This window comes from Pristis pectinata, chromosome 9 (genome assembly GCF_009764475.1).
Source record: "Pristis pectinata isolate sPriPec2 chromosome 9, sPriPec2.1.pri, whole genome shotgun sequence".
In the NCBI taxonomy this organism is placed as follows: Eukaryota; Metazoa; Chordata; class Chondrichthyes; order Rhinopristiformes; family Pristidae; genus Pristis; species Pristis pectinata.
This window is the reverse complement of record NC_067413.1, coordinates 3,687,042-3,707,615: the sequence shown is the minus strand read 5'-3', so window position 1 is coordinate 3,707,615 and position 20,574 is coordinate 3,687,042. Positions and strand designations below refer to the sequence as shown.

At 47.5% G+C, this 20,574-nt stretch overlaps 1 protein-coding gene across 8 annotated transcripts in view; it reads left to right on the top strand.

The window, feature by feature from the left end:
* The first annotated feature begins 13,518 nt into the window (after nucleotides 1-13,518).
* LOC127574546 (zinc finger protein 521) overlaps nucleotides 13,519-20,574 on the top strand; it is a 491,122-nt gene continuing 484,066 nt past the window's right edge. For 4 of the 8 annotated variants that reach the window (XM_052023605.1, XM_052023603.1, XM_052023606.1 and 1 more), the window contains exons 1-2: nucleotides 13,668-13,818; nucleotides 14,343-14,383. In XM_052023605.1, the coding sequence (XP_051879565.1) occupies nucleotides 13,775-13,818; nucleotides 14,343-14,383 (85 nt within the window). In that variant the 5' untranslated portion in view covers nucleotides 13,668-13,774. Of the gene's footprint in view, nucleotides 13,819-14,342; nucleotides 14,384-20,574 lie in introns of all 8 variants that reach the window. The other 4 variants (XM_052023608.1, XM_052023609.1, XM_052023604.1 and 1 more) reach the window with 4 other exon arrangements.

Here is a 20,574-nt window from a genome sequence, read left to right as displayed (position 1 = left end):
GGTCAGAGGAGAGAGATTTAAATCAGGGTCAGCTTCTTCACACAAAGGTTGGTGTGTATTTGGAATGAGCTGCCAAAAATAGTGGTTGAGACGGGCACATCAGCAACATTTAAAAGCCATCTAGATAAGTACATGGATAGGAGAGGTTTAGAGGGCTATGGGCCAAACGTGGGCAGATGGGACTAGCTCACTGAGCAACACAGTCGGCATGGACGGGTTGGGCTGAAGGGCCTGATTCCATGTTGTAAGGCTCTATGATTTTTATGTGGCCTTGCCAACTTATTGTACAGATTCTAGAAGTGTCTCACTCACTTGAGTCTAGAACTGACTCATTACACTCCCCGTTGCCACGCAATGTGCCAGTCAGCTGGACGTAGTCGCGCTACCTGTCCTTCCTGAAAAAGTTCTTCTAGACCAACACCTTTGACCACAAGTCCATCAGGCAGTGGTCAGCACAGAACATCCTGCAGACACTGCAGGAGAAGGACTTGATGGATACTGTGGGGTGGTTCCCTGAGCAGACTGTCCAGACCATCTGGCAGAATGTCTCATCGCCAGAACTCACCAACAAGCACCAAGACCTCGCCTGGCTGGCAGTGAGAGGGGCCCTCCCAGTCAGATCCTTCCTGCATGGTCGAAACATCAGTCCCAGCACTGCCCCCGGGAGGACTGCTCTGGGGACGAGACGGTTGCCCACCTCTTTACGGGCTGTGGGTTTGGGAGGAAGATGTGGCAAAAGATGCAAGGATCCTTGTCACGTTTCATCCCCAGCAGCTGTGTAACAGAGGATTCTCTGATCTATGGGCTGTTCCCGGAGACGGACATCAACTGCTGCTGGAAGGTCATCAACTCGGTGAAAGACGCCCTTTGGTCTGCCCGAAACTTGTTGGTCTCCCAGCACTGCGAGGTGTCCACAAAAGAATGCTGCCGGCTGGCACATTCCAGGCTGCAGGAGTACGTGGTGAGGGACGCACTGAAGCTGGGTGCAGCCAACGCAAGGGCTCAGTGGGGAAGGAGTAGAGTTTAGGGTTCTTCTGCCACAGGAGAGGGAGGGGCGGGGTCGGGTGAGGAAGCCCCTTAAGTATTGTAAATAGGGGATTGGGGTAGCACCCCAGGGAGCCACATGAGTGGCATCGGTGCTGTGGTTTTTATATAAGAAGGTAACACTAATGATTGAGCTGAACACAAATGTAAAGGTTTGCACTGTTTTATTGTTGTATATAGTTTGTTTTTTAAGATGAATAAAGTTTATTTTGGAATAAAAAAAAGTTCCCTACACTGGAGACACAAGGGACTGCGGATGCTGGAATCTGGAACAACACATGAGACGCTGGAGGAACTCAGCGGTTCAGGCAGCATCCATCGGAGGGAAATGGACAGTCAACGTTTCAGGTCGAGCTCATTCATCTGGACTGAAAGATCGAGGCGAGATATTCAGTATAGAGAGGTGAAGGGAAGGGATGGAGCAAGATCTGGAAGGTGATGGGTGGATCCAGGTAGATGGAGGAGGGGGGAGTGGGAGCAGCGACAGAGCCTGGGAGGTGAGAGGTGAGGGTGACAGAGGGCTGCAGATGGTGGGATCTGATGGGAGAGGAAGGTGGAGCCTGGAGGTGGGGAGGGCAGATGGGAACAGTGGGGGGGAGGGGACCCAGTGGGAGGGGTGTGTGGGCAGTGGGCAGATGGAGAGGGTGGGGGGGGGGAGGAAACAGGGTGATGGGGGTGGGGGGGTGTAGGAGGAACTGGGGAGATCAGGAGGAGAGAGAAAAGGGACGGAGGGGGAGCAGGTTGCCTGAAGTTGGAGAATTCAATGTTCATGCCATTGGGCTGCAGACTGCCCAGGGGGGAATGTGCTGTTCCTCTAGTTTGTGTTCAGCCTCACCCTGGCAGTGGAGGAGGCCGAGGACAGACATGTTCGTGTAGGAATGGGGAGGGGAATTAAAATGACTGGCAACGGGAGCTCCAGACAGCCAGGGCGGACAGAGCGCAGGGGCTCGGCGAAGCAGGCACCCAGTTTGTGCTTGGTCTCACCGATGTAAGAGAAGGCCACAGTGAGTGAACCGAATGCATTAGACAAGGAGTTGCATGTGGATCTTTGCCTCACCTGGAAGAGCTGACCAGGTCCCTGGTTGCTGGCGAGGGAGGAGGTGTAGGGGCACATATTGCACCTACTGCTGTTGCAGAGGAATGTGCCTTGGGAGGGGGAGAGATGAGTGGGGAGGGGTGAGCGATCTAGGGAGTCACTGAGAGAGTTGTCCCTGCAGAAAGTAGCATTAATTAATTAGTTTGATTACTTGAATTTAAATTTGATATTTACCATGGACAGTCGACATTTCGAGTCGAGACCCTTCGTCTGGACTGAGAGGGGAGATAATCAGTAGGGGCAAGGGGTGGGGCAAGAGCTGACTGTCCATTTCCCTCCACAGATGCTGCCTGACCTGCTGAGACCCTCCAGCATCTCGCGTGTCCCTCACTTTCTACTCATTTTAGTTCATGTGTGACACCCTCTAGCTCACTTCCTACATTCCTGCCTCACTCATTTCACTCCCTCACTCGCTCATTTTATCCTCTAGAGTTATAGAGCACTACAGCACAGAAACAGGCCCTTCGGCCCATCTTGTCCATGCCAACCTGATCTGCCTAGTCCCATCTACCTGCACCCAGACCATATCCCTCCAAACCCCTCCCATCCATCTACCTATCCAAACCTCTCTTAAATGTTACAATTGAACCCGCATCCACCACTTCCGCTGGCAGCTCGTTCCACACTCGCACCGCCCTCTGAGTGAAGAAGTTCCCCCTCAGATTCCCCTTAAATATTTCACCTTTCACCCTAAACCTATGACCTCTCGTTCTAGTCTTACCCAACCTGAAGGGAGAAGCCTGCATGCATTCAGCCTATCTATGCCCCTCATCATTTTGTATACCTCTATAAGATCTCCCCTCATTCTCCTGCGCTCCAGGGAATAAAGTCCTAACCTATTCAACCTTTCCCTATAACTCAGGTCCTCAAATCCCGGCAACATCCTTGTAAATTTTCTCAACGCTCTTTCAAGCTTTAGCCTTAATTTATCTTTTTAATATTTATTTTGGGATCTGCCTATTACCGGCAAGGCCAGAATTTATCGCACATCCTTAGCTGCCCTTGAGAAGGTGGGAGTTAGCCTTCTTCTTGAACTGCTGTACACCTTCTGATGAAGGTGCTCCCACAGTGCTGTTGGGGAGGGAGTTCCAGGGCCTAGACCCAGTGATGATGAAGGAACAGTGATATGTTTCCAAGTCAGGATGGTGCGTGACTTGGAGGGGAACCTGCAGGTGGTGGTGTTCCCCCTAGACCTACTGCCCTTGTCCTTCTTGGTGTCGAGGTGGTGGCTTTGTGAGTTGCTGTGGGAGTAGCCTGGGTGAGTGACTACAGTGTATCTTGTCGGTACACTCTACAGGCATGATGTGCCGGTGGTGGAGGGAGTGTTTGTCCAGGGCGATAGATGGGGTGTCAATCAACAGGCTGCTTGGTCCTGGTGGTGTCGAGCTTCTTGGGTTGTTGGGGCTGCACCTATCCAGGCAAGCAGTCCACCACACTCCTGACTTGTGCCTCGTAGATGTTGGAAAGGCTTTGGGGCGTCAGGCAGTCATAGAGTCACACAGCACGGAAACAGGCCCTTCAGCCCAACTGGTCCATGCCAACCAAGATTCCCGTCTAAGCCAGTCCCATTTGCCCATGTTTGGCCCATATCGCTCTAAACCTTTCCCATCCATGTACGTGTCCTATTACCCTTTAAGTGTTGTTAATATACCTGCCTCAACCACTTCCTCTGGCAGCTCGTTCCATGTACGGACCACTCTCTGGATGAAAAAGTTGCCCCTTAGGTTTCTATCAAATCTCTCGCCTCTCACCTTGAAATGCCCTCTAGTTCTTGATTCCCCCACCCTGGGAAAAACACTGAGTGCATTCACCCTATCTGTGCTCCTCATGATTTTATACACCTCATTCTCCTATAAGTTCACCCCTCGTTCTCTGACAGTCCAACTGAACACGATATTCCAAGTGCGGCCTCACCAACGTTTAGTACAACTGCAACATAACCTCCCAATTTCTATCGAAACAAAGGACCGCAGATGCTGGAATCTAGATGAAAAAATCACAAACTGGAGGAACAGCACCTCATTTTTCATCTTGGAACCTTGCAGCCTAACGGCATGAACATTGAATCCTCCCACTTTAAGTAATCCCCACCCCCCAATGCTTCTTTTCTTCCCTTTGCCAACCTATCTCTCTTTTTTCTACCCCCCTCCTCCCCCCCCTTTTTCTCCTCCTTACCTCTGACCCATCCCCCCGTGGATCTGCTCTCCCCTCCTCCCCCACACCTGCCCATCACCATCTCTTACCTGCATCTACCTATCACCACCTTGTGCCCACCCCCGCCTCCCCGCTTTTGTCCACCTATCACTGCTCTGCTTTTCCCTCCTATATATTGGGCTTCCCCTTTTCCTATCTTCAGTCCTGAGAAGGGTTCTGACCCAAAACATTGACCGCCTGCTTTTCTCCACAGATGCTGCCTGGCCTGCTGAGTTCCTCCAGCATCGTCGTGTTTTTCATTCCTCCCAACTTCTAGATTCAGTGCCCTGACTGATGAAGGCCAGCGTGCCAAAATCCTTCTTCACCACCCTGTCTACCTGTGACGCCACTTTCAGGGAACCATGTACTTGTATTCCTCAGTCCCTCTGTTCCACAACACTCCCCAGGGCCCTGTGAATCACTCGTCCCAGGATCCCCAGCCTCTCACCTGCTCTTCTACCCATGTGGCTGGGTTTCTGGTCAATGGTTAAAGTACAATATGATTTTTTTGTGGCATTAAAGGCATTCAGGTTAGCACCAAAAGTCTGCTCCAGATTTCAGAACACCCAGGAGTCATGTTACAGGAAGGCAACCAGAACATAACGCTGTCCAAGAAATTGGAACTGAGATCCTGGGAGACATTAGTGCATCACTACACAATCCAGCAAATCAAAACTGACTGCAATAGTATTGGGCTATTTCCCGATATGAAACACCACTTTAAACTGTTTGTGTTGGGCCTTAGAAATACGATTTCTCCAGTAAGCACAAACACAAGATTTCCTTCAAAAGGAAGGTGCATGATCTCTCTGCCTCGATCCCCTCCCAAAATACTTAAATTTAAAATTAATGCAATAACTTAAAACCCAGTTCACAGGACTAATCATGTTCCATAGAACATAGAACATCGAACACTACAGTACAGTACAGGCGCTTCAGCCCACAATGTTGCGCCAACATTTTATCCTAAGATCTATCTAACCCTTCCCTCCCACATAGCCCCCTATTTTTCTATCATTCATGTGGCTATCTAAGATCCTCTTAAATTTCCCTAATGTATCTGCCCCCACAACCTCTGCCGGAAGTGCGTTCCACGCACCCACCACTCTCTGTGTAAAGAACTTACCCCTGACATCCCCTTTATACCTTCCTCCAATCACCTTAAAATTATGTCCCCTTGTGTTAGGCATTGTCGCCCTGGGAAAAAGTATCTGACTGTCCACTCGATCTATGCCCCTTATCATCTTGTACACCTCTATCAAGTCACCTCTCATCCTCCTTCTCTCCAAAGAGAAAAGCCCCACCTCACTCAACCTATCCTCATAAGACAAGCTCTCCAATCCAGGCAGCATCCTGGTGAATCTCCTCTGCACCCTCTCTAAAGCTTCCACATCCTTCTTATAATTAGGTGACCAGAACTGAACACAGTTCCACTTGTAAAATGTCACTGCAATCAAAATATAATGAATTTCAAGCCAATGTTTAAAAGAAGGTAAAAAATAAGAGCAAGAATGGGCTGTTCAGCCCTTTGAACCTGTTCTACAATCACAGCTGGTCCTGTACCTCAGTCCCCTCAGTCTCTGGATCCCTCAGTCCAAAAACCTGCCCATTTCAATCCTGACCGTCCCGAATGACTTCATCTCTGCAGCTCTCTGTTGATTCATGACCCTCTGAAGGACAAAATTCCTCCCCATTTCTGTTCCAAATGACCAACCCTTTATCTTGAGACTGTGCCCTCTAGAATCTGGGGCGGCACAGTAGCACAGCTGGTAGGGCCACTGCCTCGGACCTCCAAAGACTCGGGTTTGATCCTGACCTCTGGTGCTGTTTGTACGTTCTCCCTGTGACCGTGTGAGTTTACTAAAGTTTCGTCCCACATCCCAAAGACATGCAGGTTGGTGGGTTAGCTGACTGCTGTAAATTGCCCCCCAGTGTGTGGGTGAGGGGTAGAATCTGTTGTGGGAGTGTACTGAAAATACGTTACAGGGAAAATTAGTAAATTGGTAAATTGGTTTATTATTGTCACCTCTACCCAGGTACAGTGAAAACTTGTCTTGCATACTGTTCATATAGATCAAGTGTTACAGTTACAGAGAAAGTGCAGTGCAGGCAGACAATAAGGCGCAAGGCAATAACGAGGTAATTTGTAAGGTCAAGAGTCCATTTTATCGTACTAGGGGACCGTTCAATAGCCTTATAACAGCGGGAGAGAAGCTGTCCATGAGCCTGGTGGTACGTGCTTTCAGGCTTTTGTATCTTCTGCCCGATAGGAGGGGGAAGGAGAAGGTCTGGTGTGAGGTCTTTGATGATGTTGGCTGCTTTCCCGAGGCAGCGAGAAGTGTAGACATAGTCCATGGAGGGGAGGCTGGTTTCCGTGATGTGCTGAGCTGTGTCCACAACTCTCTGCAGTTTCTTGTGATCACAGGCAGAACAGTTGCCGTACCAACCCGTGATGCATCCGGATAGGATATTTTCTATGGTGCATTGATAAAAGTTGGTGACGGTTAAAGGGGACATGCCGAATTTCTTTAGCCTCCTGAGGAAGTAGTAAGGGGACAGGAGAGAGACGATGGGCCAAATAGCCAGGGACTGTGATTACTCCGTGAGTCAGCATGGTCTCCTTCTGTGTTGTAACAAAATATAGAGAAATTGCAAGCACTCCAGCCCAGCAAACGGTCTCTCAACAGCCACCCAGCAAAACCCCTGAGAATGCGATGTTACTTGCATTTCCATAGCGATCAATTCTGGTCACCCCATGACAGGAAGGATGTGGAGGCTTTGGAAAGGATGCAGAAGAGGTTCATCAGGATGCTGCCTGGATTAGGGGGCAGGTGCCATAAGGAGAGTTTGGACAAACTTGGGTTGTTTCCTCTGGAGTGTCGGATGCTGAGGGGAGACCTGATAGAAGTTTATATGATTATAGATAGGGTAGACAGTCAGAATCTTTTTCCCCAAGGTCAAAGTGTCTAAAACTAGAGGGCATGCATTCAAGGTTAGAGGGGAAAGTTCAAAGGAGATGTGCGGGGCAAGTTTTTTTACACAGAGAGTGGTGGGTGCCTGGAATATGCTGCCAGGGGTGATGGTGGAGGCAGATACGATAGAAGCATTTAAGAGGCCCTTAGGTCGGCACATGGATATGCAGAGAATGGAAGGATGTGGACGTTATGCAGGCAGAAGGGATTAGTTTAATAAAGCGTCATTAGTTTGATTAGTTCAGCACAACATCGTGGGCCGAAGGGCCTGTCCCTGTGTTGTACTGTTCTGTGTTCTATGTGCTTTTACACTGAAATGTTACAGCATTGATTCCCACAGTCACTGACAGCCACAAGCAATGCAGTCCTTGCCCTGCACTAAGGCTGCAGCAGAGTCTTCAGCGAGGATCTCCACTGAGAAGAGCAGATACCTTGCTCCCTGTTCCTCTCTGAGGGGCAAGTGGGAGAATTGTTTCCAGGACACCTTAGGTCTCTCACCCTCTCCCCCTCCCAGCAGACTGACATCCCTCCCTCTGCTTCCCCACACTTCCCAGTCATGTGGAGGGATGCCCACCATGTCTGGGAGTGAATGAAGCCTCGAAGAGCAGGCACAAGATTCTGAGGGGGATTGACAGGGTGGGCCTTTCTTCTCGTGGAGGAACCAAGACCTCGGGGGCAGAGTTTCACAACAAAGGAGCAATAATCTGCTGGAGGAACTCAGCAGGCTGAGCAGCAACACCTCGTCCTGATGCAGGGTTCCGACCTGAAACATCAACAGTTCCTTTCCCCTCCACAGATGCAGCTCGACCCGCTGAGTTCCTCCAGCAGATTGTGTGTTGCTCCAGATTCCGGCATCTGCAGTCTCCATTTCACAATAAAGGGTCGACCGTTTCAGCGACAAGGAGGGGTTTCTTCTCTAGGATGGTGGTAAACCTTTGGAGCTCTCTCAAAGGGGGGTGGAGGCTGTGAGATTTCTCGGGTGGGGGTCAGGGGTGGACGTTCAGGGTTTATGGGGAACAGTCAATAAAGTGGGGCTGAGGCCAGTAACAGATCAGCCGCCCTGATCGGTTTATAAAGTTAATAAAATTATGAGAGGCATAGATAAGGTAGACTGAGTCTTTTTCCCAGGTTAGATATGTCAAATACTAGAGGATATGTGTTTAAGGTGAGAGGGGGAAAGTTTAAAGATGTTCAGGGCAAGTTTTTACACAGAGAGCGGTGGGTCCTGGAACGGGCTGCCAGGGGTGGTGGTGGAGGCAGATACGATAGTGGTGTTTAAGAGGCTGTTAGACAGACACATGAATGTGCAGGGAATGGAGGGATGTGGATCATGGGCAGACAGAAGGGATTAGTTTAATTCGGCGTCATGGTCAGCACAGACATGGTGGGCGGAAGGGCCTGTTCCTGTGCTGTACTGTTCTGTGTTCTAACTGAATGGACAAAGAGGCCCGAGGGGCTGCATGGTCAACCTGTTCTTATTTCCCATGTTATAGAGCCATAGAGATGTACAATACAGAAGCAGACCCTTCGGCCCATCTCATCCGTGCTGACCATGATGCCTATCTGTACTAATCGCATTTGTCTTCATTAGACCCGTATCCCTCTAAACCTTCGTTATCCAAGCGTCTATCATCGGTCAGAAGATTAAGTACAGGAGTTGGGATGTCATGTTACAGCTGTACAAGATTTTGGTAAGGCCACACACACAAAGTACTGGAGGAACAGCAGGTCAGGCAGCATCTATGGAGGGAACTAAATAGTCAACATTTTTTTAGTCCTGTCGGCAGCTGACCTGCTGAGTTCCTCCAGCATTTTCTGTGTGCTGCTTCAGATTCCAGCATCTGCAGAATCTCTGGCATCTTTGCTAAAGCCACACTTGAGGTATTGTGTGCAGTTCTGGTCGCCCTGCTAGAGGAAGGACATCATTAAACTGGAGAGGGTACAAAAAAGATTCCTGAGGATGTTACCAGGACTAGGGCTTAGGTTATAAGGAGAGCCTGGATAGGTTTGGAGCAACACACAGAAAATGCTGGAGGAACTTAGCGGGTCAGGCAGCATCTATGGAGGGAAATAAACAGTCAATTTGTCAGGTCAAGACCCTTCATCTTGTGTCTCTGCTGGATAGGTTTGGACTGTTTTAAATGATGTTTCAAGGGGCTTCATGGGAAAGTTTACCAAATCATTAAACTGAGCCCAAGCCACAGTGGAAGGTTTCATGATCAGTGGCCAAAGGTTCAGACATGGAGGAGGTTTCAAGGAGGGCAGGACAGTACAGTGCTTCCTCACAGGTCCAGAGACCCAGGTTCAGTCTTGAGCTCTATGACTCTATGACTCATGGTCCTGTAACCTCGGACTGCCCACTTCTATCTCCTCCCCAAAATCCACAAGAAGGACTGTCCCGGCAGACCTATTGTCTCCGCGTGCACTTGCCCCACTGAGCTCGTATCCTTGTACCCGGACACTATCCTGTCCCCTGGTCCAATCCCTTCCCACCTATGTCCGTGACACCTCACACGCTCTCCAACTCTTCCATAGCTTTAGGTTCTCCGGCACACACAACCTCATCTTCACCATGGATGTCCAGTCGCTCTGTATCTCCATCCCCTATCATGATGGCCTTACCGCCTTCCGCTTCTTTCTTGACCAGCGACAGAACCAGTCCCCTTCCACTAACACTCTCCTCTGCCTGGCTGAACTTGTCCTCACCCTAAACAACTTCTCTTTCGATTCCTCTCACTTTCTACAGACCAAGGGTGTAGCCATGGGCACTCGCATGGGCCCCAGCTATGCCTGCCTCTTCGTTGGCTACGTTGAACAGCCTCTGTTCCAAGCCTACTCCGGCCCCATTCCTCAACTCTTTCTCCGCTATATTGACGGCTGCATTGGTGCCACCTCTTGTACCCGTGCGGAACTCGACAGTTTCATAAATTTTGCCACAAATTTTCACCCTGCTCTCCAATTCACTTGGACCATCTCTGACACCTCTCTCTCCTTCCTTCCTCCATCTCAGGAGATTCTCATCCATTGACTCTTCTACAAACCCACCTGACTCCCACAGCTACCTCGATTACAGCTCCTCCCACCCTGTCTCTTGCAAGGACGCGATCCCTTTTTCTCAATTTCTCCGCCTCCGCCGCATCTGCTCCCATGACGAGGCTTTTAACTCCAGGACATCTGAGATGTCAACTTCTTTTCTAACCAGGGCATCCCCCCTACTGCGGTCGAGAGAACTCACACCTGTATCTCTGCCATTTCCCTCACCTCAGCTCTCACCCCCACCCCTCCCAAACCCAACAGGGATGGGGTCCCCCTTGTCCTCACATTTCATCCCACCAGCCTACGTATCCAACCCATCATTCTCCGCCACTTCCGCCACCTCCACCGGGACCCCACCACCGAGCATATCTTCCCCTCCCCACCCCTTTCTGCCTTTCGCAGGGACAGCTCTCTATGCGACTCCCTCGTTCATTCCTCCCCCACCCCCACCCATCCCACTCCCACCCCGGGAACTTTCCACTGCCCCCGCCATAGGTGCAACACCTGCCCCTACACCACCTCCATCATGTCCATCCAGGGACCCAAACAGTCCCTTCAGGTGAGACAGAGATTCACCTGCACCTCCCTTAATATCATCGACTGCGTTCGGTGCTCCAAGTGTGGCCTCCTCTACATTGGTGAGACCAAAAGCAGACTAGGTGACCGTTTCGCAGAACACCTGCGCTCCGTCCGTAACCGCGACCTGCATCTCCCCGTTGCCGGTCACTTCAACTCCCCCTCCCACACTATCACTGATACGTCAGTCCTCGGCCTCCTCCACCGCCGGGAGAATTCCAAGCGCAAACTGGAGGAACAGCAGCTCATTTTCCATCTTGGAACCTCGCAGCCTAACGGCATGAATGTTGAATTCTCCCACTTTAAGTGTTCCCCACTCCTCTTCCCCACATCCCTCCCCCCCCCACCACGCTTCTTCTCTTCTTCCCTTTCCTAGACTATTTCTCTTTTTCTACCCTCCTTTATTCTTCCTTCCCTGTGACCCATCCCCTGGGGGATCTGCTCTCCCCTCCTCCCCCGCACCAGCCTATCACTATCTCTTACCTGCATCTACCTATCACCACCCTGTGCCCACCCCACCTCCCCTCTCCTGTCCACCTATCACTGCTCTGCTTTTCCCTCCTATATATTGGGCTTCCCCTTTTCCTATCTTCAGTCCTGAAGAAGGGTCCTGACCCGAAATGTTGACCGCCTGCTTTTCTCCACAGCTGACGCCTGGCCTGCTGAGTTCCTCCAGCATCGTCGTGTTTTTCATCTGGATTCCATCATCTGCAGTCCTTTGTTTCTCTGTGACTCAGTGGTCCTTTAGCTGGTGCCACTAGCTCTGGCCCACCCACACTGTGACATCCGACCAGATTGCAAATCACTGCCCACTTCAGTCCCTGCACAGAATTGCCTTGGGAAGTCGGGATGGGTCATGCCGAAATGGTCTGTTTGTGAGGTGCAGTGGACTTGTTGACTGGGTATTAGGTGATAGAACCTCGTAGACCTACCCTCAGCATTGACAAGAGACCCTTTGACAGCTCAAGGGCACCTTCATGCTTTTGAATGTCTCTGACACTTAGAGACATTGGAAACAGTAGAAAAGGATTTAAGTAATTTAGTGACACACAGGAAGTCAAAGACACACTGAACAGCAGAACCATGGCTGGGTGTCGTGCTCTCACCATTTTGGATAAGGCATCACTTACCTACTAGTTAACATCAATGACCCTTAAAAAGATAAATCCACAGTTGGCAGCTGGTATCACATTTATGTCCATTTACTTTTCAAAATATTACAATTTTTTAAAAAATCATTTAAAATTCTAATTAAAAATTATTACAGCTTTTCAAAATATTATAACTTTTCAAAGTATTTGAACTTTTCAAAAGTATCAGAACATTAATTATTAAATATCACAACTTTTCACAATGTTACAATTACTCAATATTACAAATTTCAAAGTAATAGAATTTTTAAAGTACTTTAACAATTCAATTTACCAAATTAGAATTTTTCAAATCACAATTTTTCAATTTTAAATTTCAAAATAGTGTATCTCTCAGTAGTTTCACAATGAATTAGGAAAATTGTCAAAACTTCATAATTTTCTGAATACTATGACTTTTCAAGGTAAATATTAAAACCCTGCAGTCTGTATATTTTCATAATACTACAATTTTTCAAAACAAATACAGCATTAGAAAATATATACCATAAATTCAAAATATCAGAACTTCTAAAGATAATTATTGCAACTTTTGAAAAGATTGCATGCTTTCAAGAACAAACATTACAACTTTTCAAAATATTCCAAATTTTCAAAATTAATATTTACTTTACATATTTGCATCCTTCTTAAAACAGACACCACAACATTAGCAATTCCTCCAATTTATCAAAATAAATATTAGGACTTTTCAAATAACGATAACTTTTCAAAGTAAATACTTCAACTTTTCAAAATAAATGTACTTTTAAAATATGACTTTTATTTTTTAAATGTTACGTTTTTTAACATTACTACATATGAAGTTTGTATGTAGTAATGTTAAAAACGTAACATTTAAATGAACTTTTCAATTACTACATATGAAGTTTTAAAAATGTTTCCAAAATATATTTTTTTCAAATTTCAAACTGTTAGATCATAATTCTACATTAGAACCTGTCAAAATATTACAACTAAATTATTCTTTTCTAAACCAATATTGAGCTTCGAAAAGCTTGTAATTTTTGCAATAGGTACAAAAACTGACTTTAAAACAAATACAACTTCTGATTCACATTGCAACTCCTAAGGCGGCGCTGGCTGACCCGCTGTGTGTGTTTTCTTTACCAGCGTTTTCGATTTACATTTTAACAAGTGTTGCAATTTCACACACATACACACAAAACACACTGCCACTTTCAAACACACAAACATTGCAACTTCTCAGAACAAACACCAGAACTTTTCAAAGTAACTTTCAAGTGCCGCAGAAATATCACCCGGCTAGCCAACGGCAGCAAACAGAAAGAATGATTTCTGGCGGAAAGTAGGGAGGAATTCGCCTAGGACAAGAAAATCCTTGTTAGCCGGAGTGAGTTTATTTCTGATGCCGCGACACGGGGAAATGAGGTTGCACTGTATATGAGGTCCGACCAGAAGGGGGAATAGTGCGGCTTTGAAAGCAGTTGTTCTGAGAGTGCGAACGGGAGATAGAGTGAGTAGGAGCCGAGGCTGCAGCCACGCCAAGCTCCAGATCCGGAGTTTTTTTGGGTTCGGGGAATCCAGATCTTGCTGGCGGCTTTCTGGTTTAATGCACCAACGTGCACTTTCAATCTGACAATGATTTCCTCAGTGATTACGTACAGTGCGTATCCCTGTGGGTATGGGGCCCCCTCTGGAGCTATCGTGATGGGTTTGGGGCCTTGTTTAAATTTTCCATTATTATGTGGAGAGTGCCGGAGCGACAGCGCAGTCCAAGATCTTGCAGGTTTGTGATGAGGAAAGCATCGGGGCAGGTCGCCTCTCTCTGTTCTGCTCAGAATTGACCTTTTGCAAGCGCTGCGTCCAAGCAAGGATTTTTTAAATATAAAAATGTATATGTAAAATTATAGAAAGACCCCCTCTCCCCCCAAAAGGAGTTTCAAGAATGCAGCAAAAAAGTATTATAAGCTTCCAATATATTTTTTATTTTATATACGCTTGATTTTTATCCCCTGCAGTTCATTTTATTTTTAAAAAAAAACAATTGCGGGTGGACTGTAGTGATTTTAAGTCTTTGAAGATTTAATTCTTTATTGCAAGAAAAGGACAGATTTTACTGGATGCTGCCTTTTTTTGGAGAGCGTTGATCTGATTATTTTAATTCTATGGGAGAGTGAGAGAGGGACGGCAACATTTACAGTGGGCGGCCGAGCGCTGGGGAACGTGTCAAGGGGGCTTTTAATAAGAGAGGCGAGGAAAAAAAAAAGCCCCATACCGAAGTCTTGAAGAGGGTATTTCTTTTACGCTTAGGATGTCTCGTCGCAAGCAAGCTAAGCCAAGATCGCTGAGAGGTAAGTAACCGTCAACACGCACAAAGCTAAGAACAAAAAAAAATCCCGTGAAAATGTGTCAAAAGTTAAATCCGGAGGAATTAAATGAACGAGACGAGAGTGAGTAAGGTCCGCGTTTGTTCGCTGCTCCGCTCGAAGAAGCGGAGCGGGGGTGGCGAGGTTCGGGGAGCTAGAGGGCTGGGGAGGCGGAGAGAGGGAGGGAGGGAGGGAGAGAGGGAGGGAGGGAGAGAGGGAAGGTAGGAGACGGGGGCGAGAGGAGGGGGGGGGGGCAGATTGGCCAGCTGGTTTTTCTTGGTCTATGGAAGCTTTGGCCTTCTCGTCCACCCCACACCCTCTCACACACCGTGTGCGGTACTGACGGCTGGCTGGTGGGAGCCGATTGAGATACAATGTGCCGGGGCTTCGGACAATTAAGATATACGACCTAGTACATGAGCCTTAGTTATAAGATACACTGTGAACGGATGCGACTTGGTTAAGATACAATGTTAAAAGAGAACGACTTAGTTGAGAGAGATTGTAAAAAAAAAACGACCTGGTTAAGATACATTGTAAAAGGAGGACTTAGTTAAGATACATTTTAAAAAGAGAACGACTTAGTTGAGATACAATGTTTCAGGAGATCGACTTGGTTAAGATACATTGTAAAAGAGAACGAGTTGGTTAAGATACATCGTAAGAAGAGAACGAGTTGGTTACGATATAACGTTAAAGGAAAACGAATTGGTTAAGATACGTTGTAAAAGAGGACGAGTTGGTTAAGATATACTGTTAAAGGAAAACGACTTGGTTAAGATGCATTGTAAAAAGAGAACGAGTTGGTTAAGATGTAACGTGCAAGGGGTAGGACTTAGTTAAGCTGCACTGTATCCTAGTGTGGGACTTCAGGTGCAGGGTTTGTAGGTAGCGGGGTTGAGTTAAGATACGTTAATATAGCGGGTGTGAAGGAATGTTGCGGCCGAGTTGCCTTGGGTTCCAGCTCACGTGGCTCTGATGCCGAGAAGCTGCAAAAATAACAAATAATCGCAAGTAAACTGTGGCAGAGCAGCAACGACCGTGGGCTGCAGTCGACAGCAGTTGCTGGCAGCTTCGGTTTGCCATCTGCTTAACGCATAGGGTCCCTGCCCGAAAACCTACACTTGTGGGATTCACCTACACTTTCCAAAGGGACGGGTGGCTCTCTGCAGTCATTAACCTGGGGCAAGAATACACACGCACACACACGCACACACGCACACTTCAAATTTGCAACGATAAGATTTATTAAATCTATATGGGTAAGTCAAGATACAGTGTTAGCTTTTTTTAAGTGTCAGATTTAAACAAAGATTTTAACAAAAAGGTCAGTCTTATTGAAGTTTTCTTAATGTGGATGTGATTACAATAAAATGAGCAGGCTGTCCTGTCTGTATGGAGATCTTTTAAAGCTAGCTGAGTTTACATTTTAATGTGCTAAGCGTGCTTTAAACCTTCAAGGTTGGTAAAGGAATAAACTCCATTCTGAACAATGAGGAAATTTCAGATCAGAGTTGTGATCTAGATGAATTGGCACTGTTTGCTGAGTAATTTTAATGTGGGGATGTAATCTTGTCAATTACCTGGTTTTTCTGTGTTTGAACAATGATAAAGGTGCGAATGCACGAGTACTAAAGCAGAAGAATTCACCAAAGATGCTCTGTCCTTTTAAATTAAACAAAATAATTCGGATGTGGAGTTTTGTGGACCAATGTTAAGGGCGCAGTTTTTTTAAATCAATCAATAGTTATGACTGATTATTGCGACAAATATCCAGTTACCCCATCGCTGCATTAATAGTCAGTGAAAATCGACGTTTAACATTGTGCCTGTGGCTGGTGATAGCAGAAACCTCTTCCTACTTTTGCTCAATTTGCAAAAAAAACATCAGCACTGTACAAACCGCTAAAGCTTGACGACTGGGGTTCTGGACCCTTCGGCTGAGTTATATCGAAGCACGATACAGGGATTGGTGTAATTTGAGCGTGTATTTTCATGACCCAAGTTTGAGACAGCTAGCAGGAGTGTGTTAATTATAAAGGAAAAAGGGGCAGATTTTAAATCTGGACATAAGAAAAATGTTTGCCGAGACAGGAATTGACTGTGAACAGAAGAGGAGAGGTGCATAAAACCTTTTAGTTCTTTGTTGCTACTTAAATAACTAAAAATTGAGTCTTAAGTGCTGCATGATTATTTGCTTTTATCGGTGTAACAATTCCCTGCAAATCTATACAGTGTCAACTCTACAACTCCACTGAAAGGACTGCAAGAAATAGTGGGAATCCTTGATATGTGACTTTCACTGGTGATATTTTTACTGTTGAGAGGCTCCAGCACACGTGTCAAAAATTCTAAACCATTGATTTAAATTTCCCACTCAGTGTTTAATTGATGGGGAGCTGCTGTCGAACTCCTGGGTGGTGATGGATTGTGTTAATGGGGAAAAAAGAATTTGTTAACAACTAGCATTTATGTAACATATTTAACATAGTAAATCGCCCTGCTGCTTCATGTGAGTGTAAACTAACAAGCACCAAGGGCTGGCTAGGGGATCTTGTGGGGGGTGGGGACGGGGACGATCATAAGTTTGGGCAGAGTGGGGTTTTAATCGTAGCAGAGGGGAGAGAGGCAGAGGCTGGGGTCATGAGGAGGATGCCAGATTGTTTAAGTCTGTTAGATCATTGCATCCTGAGGTTACACGTTCTCTTAAATAAGGTGCTCAGTATTCAGGGACACCAGTTTCTTGTTTCCCTCCCTCCCTCCCTCCCTCCCTCTCTCCGTTCCCCCCCCATATTGTTAAAAAAACCCAGTCCACAAACTTACGCAGAAAATAAACAGAAGCAGGTGGCAGCCACTTGGCCGCTCAAGGCTGCTCTGCTGTTCCCGGTGTCGGCCCGACCTCCCTGCCTGTTCCCCACACCCTCAGCTCCCTTGGATTTCAAAGGCCTATCAATCACAGCCTCTGACTGCATTCACTCAGAGTTCATACAGGACCCTCTGAGAGAAGAAATTCCTGCTCATCTGCGTCTGCAATGGACGCCCCTGTTGTGAAACCATGCCCCCCCCCCCCCCCACTCACCTCTCCGTATCCCCTCTGAATCTGGGATGGAAGGGCTTGGGTTACAAGGGGAGCCTGGATAGCCTGGGCTTCTTCTCATAGGAGTGAAGGAGGCTGACGGGTGACCTTATAGCGGTTTATAAAATAATGAGGGGCAGAGATATTGTGGAGGGGCAGAGTCTTTTACCCAGGACAGGGGAGTCTAAACCTAGAGGGCATGGGTTTAAACTGAGAGGGGAAAGATTTAAAGGGGACCTGAGGGGCAACTTTCCACGCAGAGGGTGGTGGGTGTGTGGAACGAGCTGCCAGAGGAAGTGGCAGAGGCGGGTACAGTTACAACATTTAAAAGACACTTGGACAGGGACATGGATTGGAAAGGTTTAGAGGGATATGGGCCAAATGCAGGCAGATGGGATGAGCTTAGAAGGGCTGGCATGGACCAGTTGGGCCAAAGGTCCTGTTCTGTGCTGTGTAACTCTGTGACTCTATGAAGCTCACATGTTCCATTGGGATTCTCCCATCCATCTCTCTATGTCTTTAAGCTCCAGAGAGTGTTGTCCCAACTCAGTCAACGTTGGCATCAGTTGCTGTCCATGTAGGTAATCCAGGGAGGCAGGGGTGGAGTGGGAGAGGGCACTCGAGCACAGAGTCAGGTGTTAAATGGCAGAGCAGGCTTGAGGGGCGGAATAGTCAGCCCCTCCTCCTACCTGGCGTGTCCCATGAAGCTGACCTGTCCCCAGGTGCTGCACCAAGGGGTATCAGACAGGGGTAATACCTGTGGGCCTTGCAGTGAGGAGATCAATCTGCCACTTTGTGTGTTTGGTGTCATTTCAACACGGTGGCCCTTGGAAGCGTCTGGGAGATGGCCTCTTTCTCTTCTTCATTGTCTTCACCTCCGCCCAGAGCAGGGCGATGAGGAGGGTGACTCTCGAGACTCCAAGTGACTCCTCCAGCACCCAGTCCCATGCCCAGTCCCGGTGGCGATATACTTTCTGTTTCTTGGTGAGGTCTTAATTTGATGCCCCTCTCTATCCTTGGGACACCAGGGCCACTGCCTCAGAGATCAGCACTGTCCTCCCCAATGTTCTGACCAATAACCATCCCTTAACTCAGACCATTTTATATGTATAGAACATAGAACAGTACAGCACAGGAACAGGCCCTTCGGCCCACAATGTTGTGCTGAACTAATTAAGCGTATGACACCGAATCCCCTTCTGCCTGCACATGATTCATTTCCCTCCATTCTCTGCACATCCATGTGTCTATCTAACAGCCTCATAAACACCTCTATTGTATCTGCCTCCACCACCACCCCTGGCAGCACATTCCAGGCACCCACCACTCTCTGTGCAAAAGTAACTGCCCCGCACATCTCCTTTGAACTTTCCTCCTCTCACCTTAAATGCATGTCCTCTAGTATTAGACATCTTGACCCCAGGAAAAAGATTCTAGCTGTCTGTCTATGCCTCTCATCATTTTATAAATGTCTGTCAGGTCTCCCCTCAGCCTCCGATGCTCCAGAGGAAACAACCCAAGTTTGTCCAACCTCTCCCTATAGCTCATGCCCTCTCATCCAGGCAGCATCCTGGTGAACCTCTTCTGCATCCTCTCCAAAGCCTCCACATCCTTCCTGTAATGGGACAACCAGATGATATAATTATCCAGTAATCTTAGCCATTACTTCCCTACTGTTTGTGGAAGTTCACTGTGCACAGATTGGCTGCATTGGTTGCTGTGTTCCACTTCAGAAGGACTTTGTGAAAATACCTTGAGAGGTGCTACAGATAAACAAGCTGGTCCAATGCATGGCCCAGCCCAGGTAAATGGTCTTGGGCTTTACCCCAGTCCTTGTGTCCTGCTTTTGGTAAATTAGTTTATTATTGTCACTTGTACCGAGTACAGTGACAAAGTTGTCTCGCATACCGTCCATACAGATCAATTCATTACACAGTGCGTCGAGGCAGTACAATGTAAAACAATAACAGAATGCAGAATAAAGTGTTACAGTTACAGAGAAAGTGCAGTGCAGGCAGACAATAAGGTGCAAGGTCATAACAAGGTAGATTGTGAGGTCAAGAGTCCATCTTGTCATACTGGGGGACCATTCGATAGTCTTATAACAGTGGGATAGAAGCTGTCCTTGAGCCTGGTGGTACGTGCTTTCAGGCTTTTGTATCTTCTGCCCAATGGGAGAGGGGAGAAGAGAGAATGCCCAGGGTGGGTGGGGTCTTTGATTATGCTGGCTGCTTTACCGAGGCAGCGAGGTGTAGAGAGAGTCCATGGAGGGGAGGCTGGTTTCTGTGATGTGCTGAGCTGTGTCCACAACTCTCTGTAGTTTCTTGCGGTCACGGGCAGAGCAGTTGCCGTACCAAGCCATGATGCATCCAGATAGGATGCTTTCTATAGTGCATCGATATCACAGAACACAACCTAGTTTGTCATATTCAGCCGTCTGATGTTAAGTGGTAAACTTAGGAAGGAGTTCTGGCTGAGGCAGTGGTGGTAGCTTCTCTGCTGAGCTCTGTGCTCTGACGAGGCTGAATTTCGGGCTGTAGGGTGCCCGTAAATTAAATGCCACGTTACAGCAAGGCTGGAGGTCACAGAGGGCACCGGGCCTCTTTTCCAAGTTCATTACACGACAAGAGGCAATAATCACACATTCCAATATTTGACTATTTCTAAACTTCGCAGCCATAGTGTTGACCACATTGGGTATCTGGTAAATACCCTCCGGTCTCCACATGCCCTGAGCTGTTCCAATAAAAATGCAGCCTCAGTAATACTAAATTACCTCTAACTGGTTGCGTTCTCAACTGCTGAAAGTTCACTGGTAGATTTGTATCATTTTTCTTACTCTTCCCGCACCCAACACTACATGCTCAGCCCTTGACACATTTGCTTAATTTTCTTGTATTTCTGCATGGGAGATTGAAAATGAAGCCTTTGATCTGTCATCAGGTCTGATTCCTCTTTAAACGGCCTCATCCGCGTTTTGTAGGGCAAGGGTTTGGGTAGTAAAACCTTCTCGGCTCGAGTGAGCTTGAAACGACAGCGTAAAGGACTGAGAGTCAGGATTCAGCATCAAGTTCCGCAGAGTTGTCGGCTGATGTCCCCA